We start from the raw sequence: 21467 nt of genomic DNA, 5'->3' as shown, positions 1-21467 counted from the left end.
CCCCTCCCAAATCCTGATTGAGAGCAACAGTGAGAGGTAATGCAAGGATATTGCGTTATTAATCAGTGCTTCATTTTGAAACATTTTAAACAGGCTTAAAGAGAATCTGTACTCTAAAATTCTTACAATAAACAGCATACCATTCTATTCATTATGTTCTCCTGGGCCCCTCTGTGCTGTTTCTGCCACTCCCTGCTGCAATCCTGGCTTGTAATTGCCAGTTTTAGGCAGTGTTTACAAACAAAAGACATGGCAAGTAATAGGCTCAAATAAGCTCAGTCTGTGACTCAGAGCCTGCAGGGGGCGTGGAGAGGGTGTGTATAGCTTCTATCCTATCACAAGCAGAGCAGCACATTCCTGCCTGAGCTCGACAAAGCCATCCGAGAAGCCATCAGAGGAAGAGAAGATTAGATTATATAACAGAGATAATACAGCCACTGTGCAACTAGGAAAGGCTGCAGTAAGCCAGACCACATTGGAACAGGTATAGAAACTTATAGGATAGAAGAAATAAGCCTGAAATTTTTGTTACAGTCTCTTTAAAGAGACTCTGTAACGTCAAAAAGATCCCCTGGGGGGTACTCACCTCGGGTGGGGGAAGCCTCCGGATCCTAATGAGGCTTCCCACGCCGTCCTCTGTCCCACGGGGGTCTCGCTGCAGCCCTCCGAACAGCCGGCGACAGACCCGACTGTCAGTTCAATATTTACCTTTGCAGGCTCCAGCGGGGGCGCTGTGGCTGCTCTCGGCTCCGAACTACACGGAAATACCCGATCTCAGTCGGGTCCGCTCTACTGCGCAGGTGCCGGAAACTTGCGCCTGCGCAGTAGAGCAGACCCGATGGCGATCGGGTATTTCCGCCTACTTCGGAGCCGCCAGCCGCCAGAGCGCCTGCGCAGGAGCCAGGAAGGTAAATATTGACGTCATTATTCTCGGAGGGCTGCAGCGAGACCCCTGAGGGACGGAGGACGGCCTGGGAAGCCTCATTAGGATCCGGAGGCTTCCCCCACCCGAGGCGAGTACCCCCCAGGGGATCTTTTGACGTTACAGATCCTCTTTAAGCATAAGTTCAGTAACTTTTGTAATACCTGTTTCATTTTTTTTTTTAAGATTGATAGTTAAATTGATTTTAAAATATTTTTATGACAATATTAGCAAAGCCAATATTACCAAATATTACCAAGCAAAGGTCTACATATACATCTAATAGCTCAGTAACCAATGGGCTCAAATTTTACCTCTTTGACCTTTATTCAATTCACTTTTTCTCCTTAGTTTTCTCCAAGGTGATAATTTTCACTTTTTATCAATAAAACGCCCTTTGAGCCACCAGCAAACAAGAAAATATCAAGAATCATTCTGATAGCCGCTTTTCACCTACTTTTTGGCACCTTTTCAATTGCAGAGTGCTGAAAAGTTATTCTAAACAAAAGATGGAGAAGTTTTCTCCTAGGAGATTTTTTCAAGGAGAAGAAGAACATTGAATAAGGGACTTTGCCTAAAACAAAATGCCTACATTTAAAAATCCTGTCACAAAATATAAACCACATGACCAGAAGCAGCTAAGCTAAGGGAGTTAGCAACAGGTTCTGTTGGCAGGGCTGCTGCTTGGATGACATCATTTTACTGCTCAAACTGAAAAGGGGTGGGCATAGACTGAATGCTCTCATAAGGCTGTGATACAGGAAGTGACCTATTTTTTTTTTTTAAACATGCCCTTTTAGATAGAATTATTTTGCTTTTAAGAAGGCAAAATTATATTTTGGATCTAATTTAGTTCCCTACTTTCCTAATAGTTTTCGGGTCATCATGAGCTATCCGGGTAGTCTGTAATTCTCTCGCTTTTCTGTTAGAATTTCTTTTTTATAATGGTGGCCATAATATGGTGATGAAAACTATCAATTCTGTTCTCTGACTAAAAAAACAGAAAACCGCCATTTTTTTTTTGCATTCTGTTGTCCTTGATAGCAATTACTACCTTAGATCAAAGATGATGGGATCAATCATGATGGAATTGCCTCATCTGTGATCATTCAAAAAGCAAGACCCTCGTATCTACTAAAAGGCATTTACCCCCAGGTAACAATTCTAAGCAGATTGTCTCAGCTAAAACCACAATATTCCACAACTCCAAACAGACTTCCTTCTCTTCGACATATCTCATAACTCATTCATATCGCCTTCTCTTCTACATACCGGGCAACTTGTTTATCTCTACACATGGGATAGCCAACCCTACACATCCAACTCTTTCATCTCTACACAGAAACCCTGCCACTCTTCACAGAATCCTCCAGTTCTACCAAAGCTGCTTTCATCTCCGCAAAAGAGATTGTTCCAAAATCTTCACAAAATTCTACACTTTGAAATTCCCGATTGTGTGGAACGACCTCAACAACCATATGGAGCATACTCTTCAGAGAATGCCCCTTACTATACATAGCACAGATTCACGTCTTTTGATTTCTCCGTTGCCTTACTTTTGAGTAAATATTTCACAAACTTGGGCAGTATAAAGTGGTCATATGAAGAAGAAAAAAGCACAAGCAGGAGTCAGAAAAAACTCTGTCATTTCAGAGGTTTATGCTGCTGAAATCTGATTAGTGAAGCTATCTGAGGCCTGGTGCACACCAAAACACGCTAGCAGATCCGCAAAATGCTAGCAGATTTTTAAACGCTTTTTCTTATTTTTCTGTAGTGTTTGAGCTAGTGTTTTGCGGTTTTGTGTAGCGGTTTTGGTGTAGTAGATTTCATATATTGTTACAGTAAAGCTGTTACTGAACAGCTTCTGTAACAAAAATGCCGGCAAAACCGCTCTGAACAGGCGTTTTTCAGAGCGGTTTGCTTTTTTCCTATACTTAACATTGAGGCAGAAACGCATCCGCAATCCAAAAAATGCCTCACCCCGGGAGGATTCGTTTCTGCAAAACGCCTCCCGCTCTGGTGTGAACCACCCCATTGAGATACATTGACCAAGCGTATCCGCAGCCGCAAGCGGCTGCAGAAACGCTGAAAAAGCTGCTCGGTGTGCACCAGCCCTGACTGAAGACTTAGGCCCTGTGCAATTGGGCTCAGTTGCGTTGCAGAATAATTCCACATGTCAGCTGACTGACCATACAATTCTATGGGCCTGTTCACATTGGAACTGATTGCTTTATTCAAATTCGCTGCATGCAGGCTTTGAATTATTGTCCGTCTAGTCTCCTTTGCAGTTCACACTCATAACGCATGCGCTATCCATGCACCACTGTGAACTCAGCCTACAGGTGGTCATTGACAGTACAATATTTTACTCAGATGCCATGGTTCAATCAGATTTTTACACTCTAATCGTACAGAAAACCATGCAGTATGTGGAGAAAATCGATGTTAAACAATTCTATGGTCAACTGGAATAAAACATTTTGTTGATGAGAATGTTGGATTTTGCAATCATGTCTATAGAGAAAAAGCACCTTAATTGCCTGGTTTATGTGAACAATCGATAATTATCTTCTAATTACATTCGATAAATCTAACTAAATGACCACATCTGATAAAAATATTGTATAGTTAATGGGCACCTTAAGGCCTGGTGCGCACCATATAATTTTCCAGTCAGATGGACAGAAAAGTTCCCGTTGTTCAATAATTTGCAATCTGCTTCTGATCGAGAAAGAGACCGATTTTAGGGTGGCTTCAGAGTGGGGCTAGGTTGACTTTTAGGAGAATAGTCAAAATCTGTGGAACTTCTGATTATTCTGACATGTGGTTTTTGCTTCCTGTAACTTCACAATGTGCATTTTTTCTGCATATGCACAGTTTAGGATGCCCAGGTTTATGACAGAACCTTCTTTTGGGTTTCTTTAAGTGTGCCCATGTCCTCAATTGATAGAATTACATCTACTTCTTGTCTAAACAGGATTCTTGTTAATCTCTTCATTGGGGAAAGAGTTATACTGGTGTTGTTGTCTACTAGTGGATTACACTACAGGTCTGGTGGTCAGTAAGGTAAGACGTGGGGGGAATCCTTACCAACACAGGCACAGACGGAGTTTCCCACCTCTAACCAAAACTTACGAAACATTTTGGTTGGTGTTTTAACTTTTCCAGCCTCTTCAAAGAGGATCTCTACCGATGCTTCAACTGTCAGAACTTCCCTATCAAATGTCTCCAACTGTCTAGGAAATATACCTATCTCTCCTCTCTCTCTTCGCTCTCTACTCAGTCAGAGAATGAGAAACTTAGATGAAGAGTTGCAACCTTATCGTTCATCTTGCAGCATTCACTTAAAATGAAAACCAGTGACCTAAACATCACTTTTACCTCTCCTCTTGGTCATAGGACATATGTAAAAAGAACAGTGTATTGGCAAAAATAGTGTTCTGTTCTGTAGCTGAAACCCTATAACTTATTAATATAAAATACATTTACAACTATCCCGCTAAGATTTTTGGATAATTCACAGTAAACAGTGACTAGAGCTGTGGACCGTGTATCATACATAGGTAGATCGCTAGATTTCACCACACAGCAGAACTTTTCATTGCTAGCCAATATGGCTAAAATAACTCTAATAACCTTTCTTTCCATGAGTTCAAAAAGGATTAAGGACCAGTAACAGTCACAGAACTGCACCCCGGCTTAGTCTACAATGGACACAGCCGTTCATCAAAAAGAACGGTGGCCTTGCAGGCAAAGGGAGGCGCAGGGACAGGAAAGGGAAAACAGACATATACAGTAGCATCATTGGCGGCATAACAAACTGTGTACCATATATGTTTCATCTGCAATTAGATTACAGCAAGCACTTGTTCTTCTGATGAGACACCTTCTCAGTACTAAAGGGTCTACCAGGATCTAGAGTCAGTGGTCCCTTCAAAACTCGGCAAGGTCTTCTCCTGATGACCATGAGCTGGATTAGGTAGCACATGCACAGTGAGAAACTAGCTGTGTACACTGGGACAGTTGTCCTCATATTTCAGTGGATTCTATCCGCTCCAACCTGGATGGTGTCCAAGGTTTCTTATCTTCTGCTGGTGGAGTTGTGACCTTCATGGCTACCTCAGTGACCCTCTGCTCCAGTTGTTGGTTCTTCTGATACATTTCCACATAGTTGAGCTGCAGCTGCTTCTGATATTTAATCACCTTTTCTTTCTCCTCCTGCCAAGTATGTCGTTCCTCCTCAAAGTCCACAATCTGCTGCTCCTTCTGTTGTTTCTCCAGAGCCAACTCAAGCTGGAGTTTTTCTATGTCTTTTTTGAGGGCCACAACAACATCCTCATTCTGCCGTTTCATTTTGGCTTCATCGCTCTCACAAACCAGAGTGTCCCTCAGTTTCTCCGTGAAATCCATGGTATACGGGTTTTGACCTAGACTTGTTAAGGTCTCCTTCAAGCCTTCGATCTCTTGCTCACATTGACTAAGCTTTTCCTTCATTTGCTGGGCCTCGCTTTGCTTCCGCTGCATCTCGCTTTCACAGATCTCCAAGCTGACGCTCTTTGAGCTATACGAGTCTTTAATGGAGGCAATCTGCTCCTCCTTTTCCCTCAGAAAAGCCTTGGCTTCTTTTAGTTGAGTTCTTAAGCCAACTATCTCATTGAGCTTCTGATTAACGTCAGACTGGGAATCTTTCAACTGTTGCTTTAGAAGTGAAATCTCACCAGCTTTCTGGCAGACCTACAATGAAAAAATACAAATTAGTGAAAAGTCTTCTACAGCGTTTTATTTTTTCCACAAATAGGAAAAAGGGGGTGAGTAGTCTGTCCACGTACGGCAAGGGAGCATTTTGAGAAAGTAAAGTTCTAAACATAACATGTCTAGCAAACCTATTTTGTGTATTGCCGACTTAAGTCATTCTCGACAAACTTACAACACACAGTATATAGTACTCTAAAAGCAATCAGGAAAAGAGGGCACAGGAGCCCTTATGGAAAAGAAAAAAACACGCCGTCATAGGGGCCTAATATAAAAGCCGTGATTAGTGGCAAGGAACAGAAATTTGATCCAGAAATTTACCTTCTTTTCTGCATATTGCAGCTTTGCGGCAGGTTAAAGTTTAGCAGGGGGCAGGGTTAGGCGCCACTGGGGGTGTGGGAGGGTTAGGTTGTCATCGGGGTGGGGGGGTCTTAGAGTTAGGCACCACCAGGGTGGTCTTAGGCAAAGGCATCGGTGGAGGGAGGGTTCTGTGTGAGAGCAGAGTTAGGTTTAGCCATGGTAAAATATCAGTAAACATAAACGACAGTTTACTATCGGAATCCAGCAGTAGAATATTGCTAATTTTGACAGTATGCTACTAGTGGCAATCCCTTGCCCCCTTTTTTCAGGGCACCTATTTTATGTATGCCTCTACGACCCTCCTGTACAGGTTAGTGGAGAAAGAAGTGTAAGGTGGAAGTTTTTACTTATGGATTTTTTTAACCCTTAAAGGGACACTGTAGGGAGGTCAGGGGAAAATGAGTTGAAGTTACCCGGGGCTTCTAATGGTCTCCCACAGACATCCTGTGCCCGAGCAGCCACTCCCCAATGCTCCGGCCCCGCCTCTGGTTCACTTCTGGAATTTCAAACTCCCGCTGATGGCACCAGGAGCGTACTGCGCAGGCCCAGTATGGTCTGTGCCTGCGCCGTGCGCTCCTGGTGGCATCAGGGGAAGCGAGGACACGGCAACGCAGGCGCAGTGGTTTTCAGACAAGGTCTGAAATTCCAGAAGTGAACCGGAGGTGGGGCCGGAGCATCGGTGAGTGGCTGCGCGGGCACAGGATGTCTGCGGGGAACCATTAGAAGCCCCAGGTAACTTCAACTCATTTTCCCCCGACCCCCCCCCCCCCCCCCCTACAGTGTCCCTCTAAAGTAACACTGTTTTGAGTAGAGTATGGATGCTGCTATCTTTATTTACAAATAAAATTTGATGATGTCCACCCCTGGAACAAGCATGTAGTCAGTGTACTAAGACATTAGTGAAAACATCTCACCTCTATACTTGCTTCAGGTCAGCTACTCAGAGGTATTAAAGTGTAACTGTCGGGCATAAAATTAAAAATCAATTCTTAATTTTTATCAGGTAAAAAAGTAATAAGGATGCTAACCAGGCAATCCAAAAGTTAAAATCACTATTATTTTTTTTGTTGATAAATGATCATTCCCCAGTTTACCTGACTATTATTTGGTACACAAAAAGGAAGTTGCAGGGCATGCTGGGTTGTCCTTTTTTGCTTCTCTATTTCCCCTCAGACTTAACTAATGCAGCCTGATTGGCTGAAGCCTCTTTCCCTCCTGTTTTTCCCTCCCACACCTCTGTTCCTCTCTGATTGGCCAATATTTCTCATGCCGAGACAATGCACTTTCTATAGTGAAGGGCGGGCGAAGCAGGCAGAGGAGAGTAGGGCAGGAAATGACATCAGGTTTGGCTTCAAAACAGCCACACCTAAAATGGGAAATGCTAAGAAGGATTTTCTCTTTTTTACTGTAGAAAAATCACTAAACTCAAAATGTGGACAGTACAATACACATGTTATGTAAGTAGAGCAAGTATTTATCTACTTATATATGTAAGGTTTTTTTTTGAGATAGTATGGCTGACAGCTCCTCTTTAAAGGCATAGGAACTGCACAACAGCCAGGCAAGCAGCATGTTTTAGAAACAATTAAAGATGGCAGCCCCCATACTCCTTTCACTTTAGGGTTACTTTAAACTAATGGGCCATGTACTAAAGGAGAAAGGCATGTACATTTAGTGCACATTTTACACAGCTTGTAATTGGGCTCCTCCACATTGACAGGAAGAGAATCTAGCTGCATATAATCTGCATTCAATTTGCATGCAAGCTGCAATTACTGTCTTCTCACGGATTACTTTCATGAGGTAGATTTTCATGTCCAATCATGTACAGCAAAGTCCCTAGTAGCCGGCACCGGGGGGATATCGCCTGATGCCGGGTATATAAGCTTGCCAGTTGCCTGAGCAACCGTCTGAAAAATTACAACACGCGCCCCCCCCCCCCCCATACGCAGTGGATGGGGGGGTCGAGACACTCAGGAAAGAAGAGACAAAATGAAAATCAAGAGCCCAAATGGTGTAGTATGTCAGTAACACTGAAAACATTAGAGTGATTAATGGGCTACTCACAAAGGTGGGTTGCTGGGGGCAACCGACTACAGGAAGCAGGTGGAGATAATGAACCCGTCTCCACTCGGGGTGTCCCAGACTGGGACTGGTGGTAGTCGCTTCTTTTTTAAAAGACAATAACAGCTTCAATCATGGTCTGTTTTTGAACCCCGCTCACAACAGATGTGGGGGGTGACTAAGAACAATGAGGGTAAAGCGCTTGTTTACCCTCATTGTGCTCCACCCCCCCAAATACTCATTGAGCCTCCAATGGCGTCTTGCAGCCTTCCTGTTGCTCTTAGCGGCTTTCCGGTGTCCTCCATGTACGGAAGCTGGCGAGTCACCTGACCTGCATGGGGTCATGTGACATGCTGGGAGCCTGTACAGATGCCGAGAGCCGCTAGGAGCTACAGGAAGGCTGCAAGACTTCATTGGAGGCTCAGTGAGAATTTTACTACCTGCAAACACCCCCGAAACAAAGTTCCCATTATCCTCTCCGGCATGCGGGTTAGTTGCCTCAGTTACGGATAACAGAGACTTTGCTGTACATAGAAGTTATTTGTAATTTCAAAGCACTGGTTTTCCATTGGTGAAGATCACCCTCGGGGCTGGAGACCACAGGGGGCTGTTTCAGCTGCATTTGGAATCGCTAGCGATTCAAAAATCGCTAGAATGATAAAAGTTAATGGAGGTGATTCCACAGGAGCCACTGTGATAATCCCAAATTGCAATCGCGGGTCCTGCAGTATTATTGGAGCGTTTGCGCTTCAATACAAAAAATAAGAATGCCGAAAAATTGCTTTTCATCAGCGATTTTACTACTCAGAACCACCAATAAATAATGAAAAAAATCACGAATTGCAATAGCTTTAAAAATCACTAACATTAAAATAAAAAATAAAAAAAGATTTCAATGCTGCAAAAATCACTACCAAAAATACTCAGTGACCGTCATTTTGCAATTTCTAGCGGGCCCCAGACCTCAGACAGGGAACACACTTGCTGGAATCCTGCACTTTTTGTTGGGGAATGGCAAAACACACCCTGCTGCACCCAGGCCCGGATTTACATCACAAGAGCCTATAGGTACAGAGCACCCTACACTTCATCCTCCGCTGACCTACAAGCCCCCGCCGAACCACACCACAAATGTGCTTGTTGGCCCCACTGTCACTTCTCCCTTACTTCACCTGCCCGATGTAGGTAGCCACAGGTGTCCCTTGATACTGAGTGCACCTCCGGCTACCTAAGTAGCTAGAGGCACCCCCGACTGAAGGGAGATCTTGTCAGTGGAATGCTGAGAGCTGAGTAAGCTCTAATTTATGCTCCACTTGGGACTCTGCATAGGGACTAGAGAAAGAGAGTGAACCATCTTTCCGTCATCAAGCGCCTGTAGGCACGTGCCTACAGTGCTTTACAGTAAATCCAGCCCTGGCTGCAGCGGCCATTGAAATCCACGGCACTGCTCAGGAAACGCACATTGTTAGCGTTTGTTTTCTTTTCTTTTTCTCTCATGACACGTGCATTTGGTCGTAAATGCAAATGCACTACAACCGAAACCTGGGAATTGTGGTTGAAAACACCCCTGCAAGTGTGTTCCCTGCCTCCGAGTCTTCTTTCCTCTAGGTAAAGACAATGACCTCCATAGTATAAATCAAATCACGCAAGTTACGGTAAATAGGTAAATAGCAGTACTGATCTGGACTCATGGCAACCACATTAATGCAGAAACCACTTCTGGGAACAAAAAAAATATAAATCTAGGCAACCATTAAACACATATTAACAGAAGGGCGCTGATCTGACCTCTTGTTATCAGCTTCACAGCAAACTACTTTCCTTTATCTGTTATTGGGCCTGCGTCCAAAACTCCAGCAGACTCTGCTTCACAAACACTCCTAGTTTCACGAACCGTCTCTGATACAAAATGCTTCACTCAGCCTGATAGTGCACAAAACCAATCGGTGGTGGGAAAACATGGTGCCCGGCAGGTGGAGAAGCTAGCACAGGAAGTTCAGTAGTTATGGAGGGAGGATAACTAAGCAATATTTATGTACAAGATTCACCAACTCTCCTCATGGCCGGCCTTTGACCTGAGTGACCGGAGCGGTCGCTCAGGGCGCCAGCTCACAAGGGCGCACAGTACAGTGTCACCGATCACCGCTTGCCGCCCGCTCTGTCTCTCCCCGCCACCGTTCCGTCTGTAATTAGAGCAGGACTACAAGAAAATGGCCGTCAATGTCCACAGATGCGGACATCGCTGGTCATTTTCTTGTAGTCCTACTCTAACTACAGATGGAGCGGAGGCGGGGAGAAGTCTGGTGAGTAATTCCCCGCCTGCTGCCGCTGACACTATCTGGAGGGGGAACGCAGAAGGGGGGGACTGGGGGCAACTATACTAGCTACCTAAACTGGCAAAATACTACCTTTTCTGGGGGAAACTATACTACCTATACTAGGGGCAACTGTATAAGCTACCTATACTGGGCTAACTATACTAGCAACCTTTGCTGGGACAACTTTACGACCTGTACTGGGGGCAACTATATTAGCTACCTATACTGGGGCAACTATACTAGCTACCTATACTGGGGCAAATATACTACCTATACTGGGGCAACTATACTAGCTACCTCTACTGTGGCAACTATACTATGCTTGGTTACCTATTCTGAGGGCACCTATGCCTGGTTACCTATACAGAGGGGACCTACTCCTGACTTCCTATACTGGGGGCACCTATAGCTGGCTACCTATACTGAGGGCACCTATGCCTGGTTACCTATACAGTGGGGACCTACACCTGACTTCCTATACTGGGGGCACCTATAGCTGGCTACCTATACTGGCTACCTATACTGAGGGCACCTATGCCTGGTTACCTATACAGAGGGGACCTACACCTGACTTCCTATACTGGGGGCATGTATAGCTGGCCACCTATAATGAGGGCACTAACACCTGGTTACCTATACTGGAAGCACCTATGCCTGGCTACCTATGGGGGGGACCTACAACTAACTTCCTATACTGGCGGCAACTATGCTTGGCTACCTATACTGAGGGCACCAACACCTGGCTACCTATACTGGAGGCACCTATGCTTGGCTACCTATATTTTGGACACGTACACATGAGATCCTAAACTGAGGGCACCTATACCTGGCTACCTACCTGCCCATACTGAGTCTGAGGGCGTTTTTTTTGGGGGGACAGACCGCGGCTATAACGCGTGGTGCAAAGCGTGTGTGTGTGTAGGATGAAGGGGGGGGGGGGGGCATCAAAATCAGGTTTCGCTCAGGGTGCTGTGAAACCTAAGGCCGGCCCTGACTCTCCTCTTAAACAGTGTCTTTCCACCATGTTCCTAGCCAGGGCAGGACAGGAACCACCAACCCCTATAGTATAAATAATCTTATGCCAGTTACAAAAAAGAACAGTGACATCTACAGGCCAGATGTATTGAACAGCACAATCACAAAGGTGTAGCTAGAGGATGTGGGTCCTGGAAGGAAGAAACGATCACTTAACTGCCAATTCACCCAGGATCTGTATAATTAAGATGCTTTTGCTTTTTAACCACATAACGACCGCCTGACGCCGATAGGCGGCGGCAGGTCGTTTGTGGTTTTCCATGGAAACGTTCCATGTCAGTTCACGGAGGGTGTCTCCGTGAACAGCCTGTGAGCCTCCCATCGCGTCTCGTAGGCGAAATGTAAACACGCGGGGAAGAAATCCCGTGTTTACATCATACGGCGCTGCTGTCGCAGCAGCGCCGTTAAGGAGATCCCCGGCCAATCAGAAGCTGGGGATCGCCGCAGTCTGATATGCTGAAGCCTATTAGAGGCGGCGCAGGACGGATCGCCGTTCTGTGCCGCCCACAGTAAGGAGGAGAGGGAGGGAAGGAGAGGGAGGGGGGAATATCGCTGCTGAGGGGGGCTTTGAGGAGCCCCCCCCACTAAACCAAAACAGCCGGCGGCGAACAGACCCCCCCAGCAGGACATCCCCCTAGTGGGGAAAAAAGAAGGGCAGTCTGATCGCCCTGGCTGCTAGCTGATCTGTGCTGTGGGCCGGAGAGCCCACACAGCACTGATCTACGAAATATCCCCTGGTCCTTAAGTGGTTAAACCTTTGCAGTGCATACCGGGGGGATCATAAATAACCCGTTTTATCTATTAACCCGTTTTTTTAATGTGGCCCTCAGGTTCGAAATATGTTCCCCCATAGCATTACCCTCACTCCTCATGGGCCCCGAGGCCCTTGGTCACAGGGGGGATTTTCCCAAGCTCAGGGGCTCCAAATTAATTGTGAAACACCAGCCTACATGGGGGATAAGGGTTAATAAGTCTTGAAAGAGGTTGTTTTTTCTTTTTTCTTAATACAAGACAAGCCAAGAATAACCAAATATCAACCTGTAAACAATACATATAGCGCTGGTTTCACCTTATAAAGCAATTGGAAAACCACACATAGGCCCATATGCAATTCATTTTTTCTCCTGAGTGATATTTTTAAGTTTGTCAGGCTAAGTTCACAGTGGGACGTTAAAGTCGCGCGTTAAAACAGCATTTAACGCAGAATAACTCACTGCAATGAAAAATCAATGCCCTGTTCACAGTGCACACGTTGCGTTGGTGTCTAACGCTGCACGGTAAGTAAAAGTGCTGCATGCTGTGCGTTATACACGTTATTAGCTGCGTTGGACTGTTTGCACATGCTCAGTAATGACTTGGAAGCATACTTTTCATTGCCTGTATTTTTTACTGTATCTGCTGTATGCGACGGTAACGCTGCGTTGCCACTTTTTAGGCGCGTTGCGTTGTAAGCTTGCGGTGCGACTTTAACGTGGCATCAAAACGCAACGTCCCACTGTGAATCTAGCCTCAATAAAATGCATTTTAAGCCATCAGAAAGAAAGGAAATGCTCAAAATAATTCCGATAGTACTTTTTCATTTACTTTTTGGTACTTTTTTTAGTTAAAAAGTGCTGGAAAGTTATTTTAATTTGAAGATAAAAAATTATCTCCTAGGAGAAAACTCAGGTGAAAAAGTAAATTGCAGATGGCCCATAATGACTAAAGGAGCTCAAAGCTAATAGATCACAATTTATTAATCATACAATTATAGTACCAAAACTACAGAGAACCTCATATTAACACCCCCCCCCCCCCCCCATAAAACCAACTGCAGATCTGTTGGGGCTGCACAACAAATGTCCCTGGTAGGAGTGCACTCCTTACAACTGGGATATAAATGTATGCATATTATAAATCTTCGAGCCCAAGTTTCCAACACTGCAAACACTGTGACGTCCATCCAGGCAATGATGTCCGGTGCTATTCTTCAGCAACTCCCCCGTGTGTACTGTACAACACGCCCCTTATGGACCAGCCATACGCAACCATTACTGACATATAAATGAATGTCAAACCTCACCGGCATAATATAGCAAAATATTTACCCTTTCTCAAATAGATTATCAGGGTGGTCTGAATGGCTGATACTGTGCTGAAACCCCTCCCGCTGTGTGATGTCAGGACCTAGGTCCCGACAGTTTCCTGTCTGTGAGCCTTATTGCATTGGGCATGATTCACTAAACTGTGATAACTCAAATATCAAACCTTATGAAAGGTAACACGCCTTATCAGAGTATCACAGAGAGTGCTACGAACTCGCAAGGGCTCAGGGCAGGATGAGTGCCATTGCCATTTAGCAGGAATAAGTTTGTTGCGCTCGCTGTGCTACTCTGATAAGGTGTGTTAACTTTGATAAGGTGTGATATCTTTGATAAGGTGTGATATTTGAGTTATCAAGGTTTAGGGAATCAAGCCCATTGTGTGTTTACAACTGCTAAGCAACCAGTATCTCCCTCTGTGCATATGTACAGTGTATCCATTAAAAATAAACAACCTTTTAGCTTCTCCCATTGTTGGGGGGTGTGGTTATTGATAACGGCAGTTGGTGCTGTCTTTTTTTCATGTCTGCCAGTTGTAAAGATGATGACATGCAGACTAATTGTGGGTCAAACAACATGAACAAATTACATGGTGAATATCAATCATCTCTTAACCTCCTGAGCGGTATGGACGAGCTCAGCTCGTCCATCACCGCCGGAGGCTGCCGCTCAGGCCCTGCTGGGCCGATTTTTATCAAATAAAGTGCAGCACACGCAGCCGGCACTTTGCCAGCCGCGTGTGCTGCCTGATCGCCGCCGCTCTGCGGCGATTCGCCGCGAGCAGCGGCGAAAGAGGGCCCCCCTAGCCGCCTGAGCCCTGCGCAGCCGGAACAAAAAGTTCCGGCCAGCGCTAAGGGCTGGATCGGAGGCGGCTGACGTCAGGACGTCGGCTGACGTCCATGACGTCACTCCGCTCGTCGCCATGGCGACGATCTAAGCAAAACAAGGAAGGCCGCTCATTGCGGCCTTCCTTGTTTATTATGGGCGCCGGAGGCGATCGGAAGAACGCCTCCGGAGCGCCCTCTAGTGGGCTTTCATGCAGCCAACTTTCAGTTGGCTGCATGAAATAGTTTTTTTTTAATTAAAAAAAAACCCTCCCGCAGCCTCCCTGGCGATCTCAATAGAACGCCGAGGAGGTTAAAGGGATACTGTAGGGGGGTCGGGGGAAAATGAGCTGAACTTACCCGGGGCTTCTAATGGTCCCCCGCAGACATCCTGTGTTGGCGCGGCCACACCCCGATGCTCCAGCCCTGCCTCCGGTTCACTTCTGGAATTTCTGACTTTAAAGTAAAAAAACCACTGCGCCTGCGTTGCCGTGTCCTCGCTCCCGCTGATGTCACCAGGAGTGTACTGCGCAGACACAGACCATACTGGGCCTGCGCTGTGCGCTCTTGATGACATCAGCGGGATCGAGGACACGGCAACGCAAGCGCAGTGGTTTTCTGACTTTAAAGTCAGAAATTCCAGAAGTGAACCGGAGGCGGGGCCGGAGCATCGGTGAGCAGCTGCGCGGGCACAGGTTGCCTGCGGGGGACCATTAGAAGCCCCGGGTAAGTTCAGCTCATTTTCCCCCGACCCCCCCTACAGTACAAAATCTGTTGGTAATGTCAGTATACAGTATTTGTACTGAAAAGGATTTATACAAAGATGCTGGCCAGCCTGCCTGCTGTCTGATTTCTACTACCTACTGTAAGTGACAGCAACATAGGAGAAAAGTCATTTATGAATCATTTTACTCTGGGAGAAATATACTTTTTATTTTGTACGTGTTTATTTGTATGTGATTTTCGCGACCGTTCGTCTTTAAGGCCTTCTCTACTCATATGCTGTCATGATGTTTAAGCATCAGTTATGTAAAGTGGCGTCAGGAAAGTTATGTGTCACAGGCAGAGCTCTTACCAATATTTTTCACAGTTGCTATAGCAACAGGCATGCAAGAGTGGGTATTTATCAGAAGAGAAAAGAAGGAGAAGCAAAACAAAAACTCTCTAAAACAAGGTATGAAACTTCCTTTTCCACCAATTTCCTCTACAGCATCTAAACAGCTGCCCTGTGAAAAAACAAGCATATTCTCCTGCAGGAACTTCTTGCATAACGGATAGAGGTGAAAGAGGAACTATAACCCAGGATTGATCATCCCAATCAGTAGCTGATACCCCCTTTCCCATGAGAAATCTATTCCTTTTCTCTAATAGATCATCAGGAGGGGGGGTCTGTATGGCTGATACTGCGGTTCTGCTCCCTCCCTTTCTCAGTGGACATTTTAATGGAGGCTATGTCACTAAGTTGCAGGGCTTTGCAATTAACCGTTAGAGACTGTGGCGTTAACTTTAGTGTAAATGATGGGATCCGGAATTACAAGACCAAATATAGAATGCCATTGGATTTGGAATTTGTGTTAATGCAGAACTTTTTGTGCGTTGCACATCTGCAATTACTACAATAAATATATTTGAACCACCTGGTTGGTTGGGTCCTGTAGCTCCATTCCGGTTTATTTCACTGGACATACAGCTGTCCAAAATTATCCGCTTATCCCATCATCACCCACTTGAGATAATCAGGTAGGAGCTAGGAAAAGACAATCTTTGCCTGTGTACACAGAGCTGACCCAGTCCACCCTGTGCTGAGAAAGATGATTTCTTTGTGGCCACAAGTGCAGTTACAATTCCCCTTGCTTATTGTGTAAAAAAGCATTTAGCCCCTCCACATTCTTAATAAAATAGTTAAAGAGGGACTGTCGCGAAAATCTTAAAATTTAAAACACATACAAATAAGAAGTACATTTCTTCCAGAGTAAGATGAGCCATAAATTACTTTTCTCCTATGTTGCTGTCACTTACAGTAAGTAGTAGAAATCTGACAATACCGACAGATTTTGGACTAGCCCATCTTCTCATAGGGGGGTTCTCAGGGTTTTCTTTATTTTTAAAAGCACTTTGTGAATGGCAGTTGCTCAGTCCAACTGCCAAAATAGTGTGCATTGAGTACGGAGGCTGTCCAGCATCTTTGTATTAATCATTTTCAGGGAATGTCTTTATTATGAATAAAGGCCATGCTGAGAATCCCCTATGAAGAGATGGACTAGCCCAAAACCTGTCGGTAATGTCAGATTTCTACTACCTACTGTAACCTCCCTGGCATTCAGTTTCCCCAGGATTTCTGTGCAAAAAGTGATACAATTAATTTTTATGACTTTTTTTTCCCTGTAACTTGCCAAAATGTGTCAAGCAAGGGTCTAGTATACAGTGCAAGAGAGTATTGATGCGTATGCACGTTTATACTGTTCACAGCATGTTTTGTATGGACGGATAATCTGTGTCAATAGTAATTGACAGCAACATAGGAGAAAAGTAATTTATGGCTCATTTTACCATGGGTACTTCTTATTGGTATGTGTTTTAAATTTTAAGATTTTCGCGGCAGTTCCTCTTTAGTTAAACAAACAGACAAACAAACAAACAAAAAAAGCGGACAGAATGTGATAAAATCTACACATTATAAACTCACTGGGCTGGCTTTGGAAAGAGTTTGTTACATGCTGTAGGCTGTAGCTACACCACTGATCACACAGAGGTAATCTCAGTACAGGGAGGAAGTGGGTAGTGTCAGGTAAACTCCCACTTTGCTGGCAGCTAGGAGCTAGAGGAGCCAACCAGCCAGGTATTTTAAATGTATTTATTGTAATAAGTACGAGCTTTGTACATGGTCATTAAGACGTTGTGATACTCTGCTATGTCGTAATGACAACCAAGCCAATACGATTTTTTTTAGAATGGGATCAGCAATGGCAGCTTTCATAATCATGTAATTTAGGTTTGGTTTCAACTTCTGCTATTAAACTGTACCTCCCACTTGGTTTCTTCAATCTTCGGGAGAAACTCAGACTGCTCCTTCTTGAAGGCCATACACTTTTTCTCCAGTTCCTCCCTCTCTTGCAGCAACTGTGCAACATCATCTTGAAGTTTTTTCTTCTCCTGCTGGAGCTTGAAGATCTGCAACTGCAAGGCCTGCTGGGCCCGCTGTGCTTTCTTAGACACTTGCTGAAGCTTGTTGGCATAGTTCTGTCTCAAGTCCTCCATTTCACGCTCCCAGATCTTCTGCTTCTCTTCGAAGACCTGGAAGATGGCCGCCTCACTTTTGTCCAAATTCCTTTTCATCTGCATCACCTCCTGCTCCTTCTCCCACAGCCGGTCCTCCAAGTCTTGTATGATGTCATCACTGGAGGGCGAATGGAAAGGCAGGGCCTCGTTAAGATGATTGAGTCGGCTGAAAGAAGAGGTGCTCTTACTGGAAGATCGTCCACTGTCTGAGGTAGATATTCCATTATACCCTACTATATTCTTTTCTACATAGGTGGTTCCAATGCGGTTTATATGGCTTGTTGACGCGCTCATTGGGCCAACGTGCTGGCTGTAACCCGTCCCGTAGGTGGGTAAGCTGGTCAATGAATTGCGACCGGAGTCTGACAGACCTCCCACCTGATTGGAAGACCTGTTGTGACTGGTCTTCTCTAAGCTGTTCTTCATAGCGGCCGAACTGTTGCTGTTCCCATGGCCAGAGCTCTTACGGTTTTCAGTCACGCTGTTGTTCAATGGTGGACAGAGATTCTGCATGGAATGGAAATTTTTCGGGACCACCGGTTTAAAGGCAGACGGTCGAACCAAAGGCTCATTGTTCTGTGAAAAGAGAAGCACAACCACAATTAGACCATGGAAGAACTAACACATGCTAGTTATTTTTTTTATCACTATTTGAGTCAAAAGGGAACCATAATACACACATTCACTCGCTACATACACACACAGGACTTATATACAGGTACTACAAAGGTACTCTGGGTACGAGAAATGAAAAATATGAAAAAGAATGGGAGAGACAAATACAGAATTTTAATTATAAATATACTGTATATGCTGTATATCTTATCTTGTCTTACTAATAATATAAATGCGAAAGTTTGGATGTTTGTTACTGAATCACACAATAGCCAAAAGGATGTGAATGAAATTTGGCACACACATAGTACATTACCTGGAATAAAGTATAGGATACTTTTTATCCCCATAACCAAAAAGTGGGCGGAGACAAATACAAATTTCACTGGGAACATGTAAACAGGAGCCATTCTCACACTGTTAATGGCAGGGTTCCAAAACTTTGCACAGTTGGTCACTGGGTGACTGGGATTAATATTCAGAAAAGTGGGTGGAGCCTACAAAAGCCAATCAAAATTCACCTATTGATTTTCAATGGTAATATTTCATTGCTGCCATTCTTGCACTGTTAATGGCACAAGCTTCATGCCTGGTACAGTTGGTCATTGGGTGACTGGGGTTCAAATTCAGACCGCAAATCTCACAAACTAGGTCATTGAGGAATTGTGTGTTAGGGCTAGAAAAAGTGGGCAGAGCCAACACAGCCAAATACATCAGGGATGGTCGTAGTCAGCCAACTTCGCTACGCTGGAAATACGCGTAGTTTTACGCAGTTACGCTTCGCCAAACTACGGCTTCGAAAACAAATATTCGCTTCGTATGCATTTCGTAGAATACGCATTAAAATACGCAATTACGCGTAGAGCGAAGCGTAGTGTATGCGGATACTTATGCCCGTATGCAGAAAATTGTACACATTAATTTCTTTAGAAATGCATATACTGGGAACCCTTCTATGCGTACATTCCCCTTTCCAATGCGTAAATTTGTATGCATATAATCGCATGCGGAAAATTAGACGCGAGTAACGCATTCGTAGTTCACTACGCAATACACATGTTAACTACGCATAGTGGGCGTAAGCTACGCGTAGCGGTACTTCGCTACGCGTAAATTCGTAAGCGTAGGTTTGAAACTTCGCCTATGAACTACGATGCGTAGATGCGAACTACGATGCGTAAATTCGCACTGGCGTAGTTTCTGCTGAACCCTGAAATACATATCCGGGCAACGCCGGGTCATCAACTAGTTTATATATATATATATATATATATATATTTATATATACAGCCTAGGCTGTGACATCAATGGGAGGGTGGGGTTACATGCCAATATATAGCAATATAAAGATATAGGAAGTGTTTCTGATGCTGAAACCAGGAGCATTACTGTAAAAGTGGTTATCTTAAATTCTGTACTCTACTATATGTCACTACAGTGCCTCTTTAAAATAAAGGGCATTTGTAAAATTACACACAAATATGTACACTTTATGCCTTAAATTGTTTATGTATTGTACATATGATTTGTCTAAAGTTCTGATAAGGTCATTGCCCTGTTAAAGAAGTAACGCAACATAATGTATCAAATGTTCATCATACCCACGTTTACATTAATTACCCTGGTTTCAGCAGCAGGATGCTGGTGCAGGATCTGGTCATCTAAGCCAGATCATGAAAAGTAATTTCGTTGTGTTACACAATGACAATAAAGTGAATTGAATTAAATTGAATCCACAAAGGAGAAAAGAATCAGCAAACTTCAGGCTAAGGGCACCTCTTAAGCTTGATACACATCAGTTTGAACCTGTGGATAACCATGTAATTTGTGTTGATTTGCTTTCAATAAAGAATACCGGCTTTTAGAACTCTATTGAAGCTTGCGGATCCTTTTCTCCTGGAAGCTATAAAAACAAGGAACACCAAGAGCCCTGTCACGGACGGTTGCGGGGACGCAGGCGCGTCCTGGCACCGCCCGTGAAGTAAAGAACGATCGCACTCGATTCCTGCATCGATTGCGCTTCAGATCAATAGAACCAAGATTTGATAAGAAGTATCCCTCAGCTAAGACAGATTCCCCAGCTGTTCCTAAGCTACAGTGACAGCCTGGGGGGAAGGTGTTAATTAGCTGGGACATATTCCCTGTGGAAGGCACAATTTCCCTTTTGGCTCTGGGAACCAGGTGACACCTAGATGTTAATTAGCCAGCAGAGAACTCACTCTGCCATTTGGGGAAGACAGGATGAGCTCCCAGCAGGGGGCTATTCAAAAAATCTGCTCTGCTCAGACCGGCCGGAGCCATATTAGAAAGCATGGAGTTTAGTATTTTGAGCATGTTTAAGCAATACCGTTCAGGTGAGAAATGTGAAAGTTATATCATTCTGCTGGTCCGGATCTTGTGAGTGTTTTGATATTAAATTTGGGCCACTGTCCTAAACAGAACTCTGGGAATTCCACCGTTTTTTAACCAGGCATGCAAACATGCCCAAGTTTGTTATCATATTAATCGGTAGGTTCTGGGGATCGAGAATATGTACTTATTATTTGTGGGCCGGCCGCGCAGGTCTGCCTAGGGAACATGTCAGGATTATGAGGTTGCTAAAGCCCCTGCCCACATGTGATTACCATAGTCCGGCCTGGAGGGCCGACTCTGGGAGCCCGCCTCTGAGCTCAGCTCCATAAAAAGTGAATGAGCTGCCTGGGAAGAGGTCCTCCACACTGAACCATCTTGCACTCATCAGATGCCAGCTTGAGGATATGCTGGTATCCACCTGGTCTGAACTCTGAACTCTGGACTTTGAAACCAAGGACTTTATGATTCTTCCCACAATAAGGACATCTTTCCAGGAACTAAGTATTTTTCTCCCTTCTTTTATTTTTCATACTGGCTATTACTGTTTCAATAGGTGTTGATTTTAATAATTGTCTGTATATATTAATTATTTATATTGCGTGAATAAACGACTTTCTCCAAGTCATTCACTTTCCGCTACCCTGCTTATCAGCACACACAGAAATGATCCCGGGTCTCTGAAGATACGCTACTGTTTGTTTGTTGTTGGCTAGACAGAATATCGTGTGTTTAACCGTTTTATTCGCAGGATTAGTCAGTCAGTTAGTGGGCCCCACGGTCCCATGATAACCGCGGTGGTGGCAGTTTACTCTGAACCAGTGGGTGAAGTGGTAATCACCCGTGTCTCACAGGCTCCCTTCTGAGT

General features: G+C 44.6%; 1 protein-coding gene across 4 annotated transcripts in view; it reads right to left on the bottom strand.

Annotated features, from left to right (window-relative positions):
- Positions 1–1091: 1091 nt before the first annotated feature.
- Positions 1092–21467, bottom strand: part of LZTS3 (leucine zipper tumor suppressor family member 3) — a 149247-nt gene continuing 128871 nt past the window's right edge. For all 4 annotated transcript variants that reach the window (XM_068274759.1, XM_068274767.1, XM_068274752.1 and 1 more), the window contains exons 3-4: positions 17381–18211; positions 1092–5656 (exon numbers count right to left, since the gene is read on the bottom strand). In XM_068274759.1, the coding sequence (XP_068130860.1) occupies positions 4952–5656; positions 17381–18211 (1536 nt within the window). In that variant the 3' untranslated portion in view covers positions 1092–4951. The remainder of the gene's footprint in view (positions 5657–17380; positions 18212–21467) is intronic.

Source organism: Hyperolius riggenbachi, chromosome 1, assembly GCF_040937935.1.
Source record: "Hyperolius riggenbachi isolate aHypRig1 chromosome 1, aHypRig1.pri, whole genome shotgun sequence".
NCBI classification, from domain to species: Eukaryota; Metazoa; Chordata; class Amphibia; order Anura; family Hyperoliidae; genus Hyperolius; species Hyperolius riggenbachi.
Note: the sequence above shows the minus strand (reverse complement) of the source record. Positions and strands in the feature narration are given on the sequence as shown.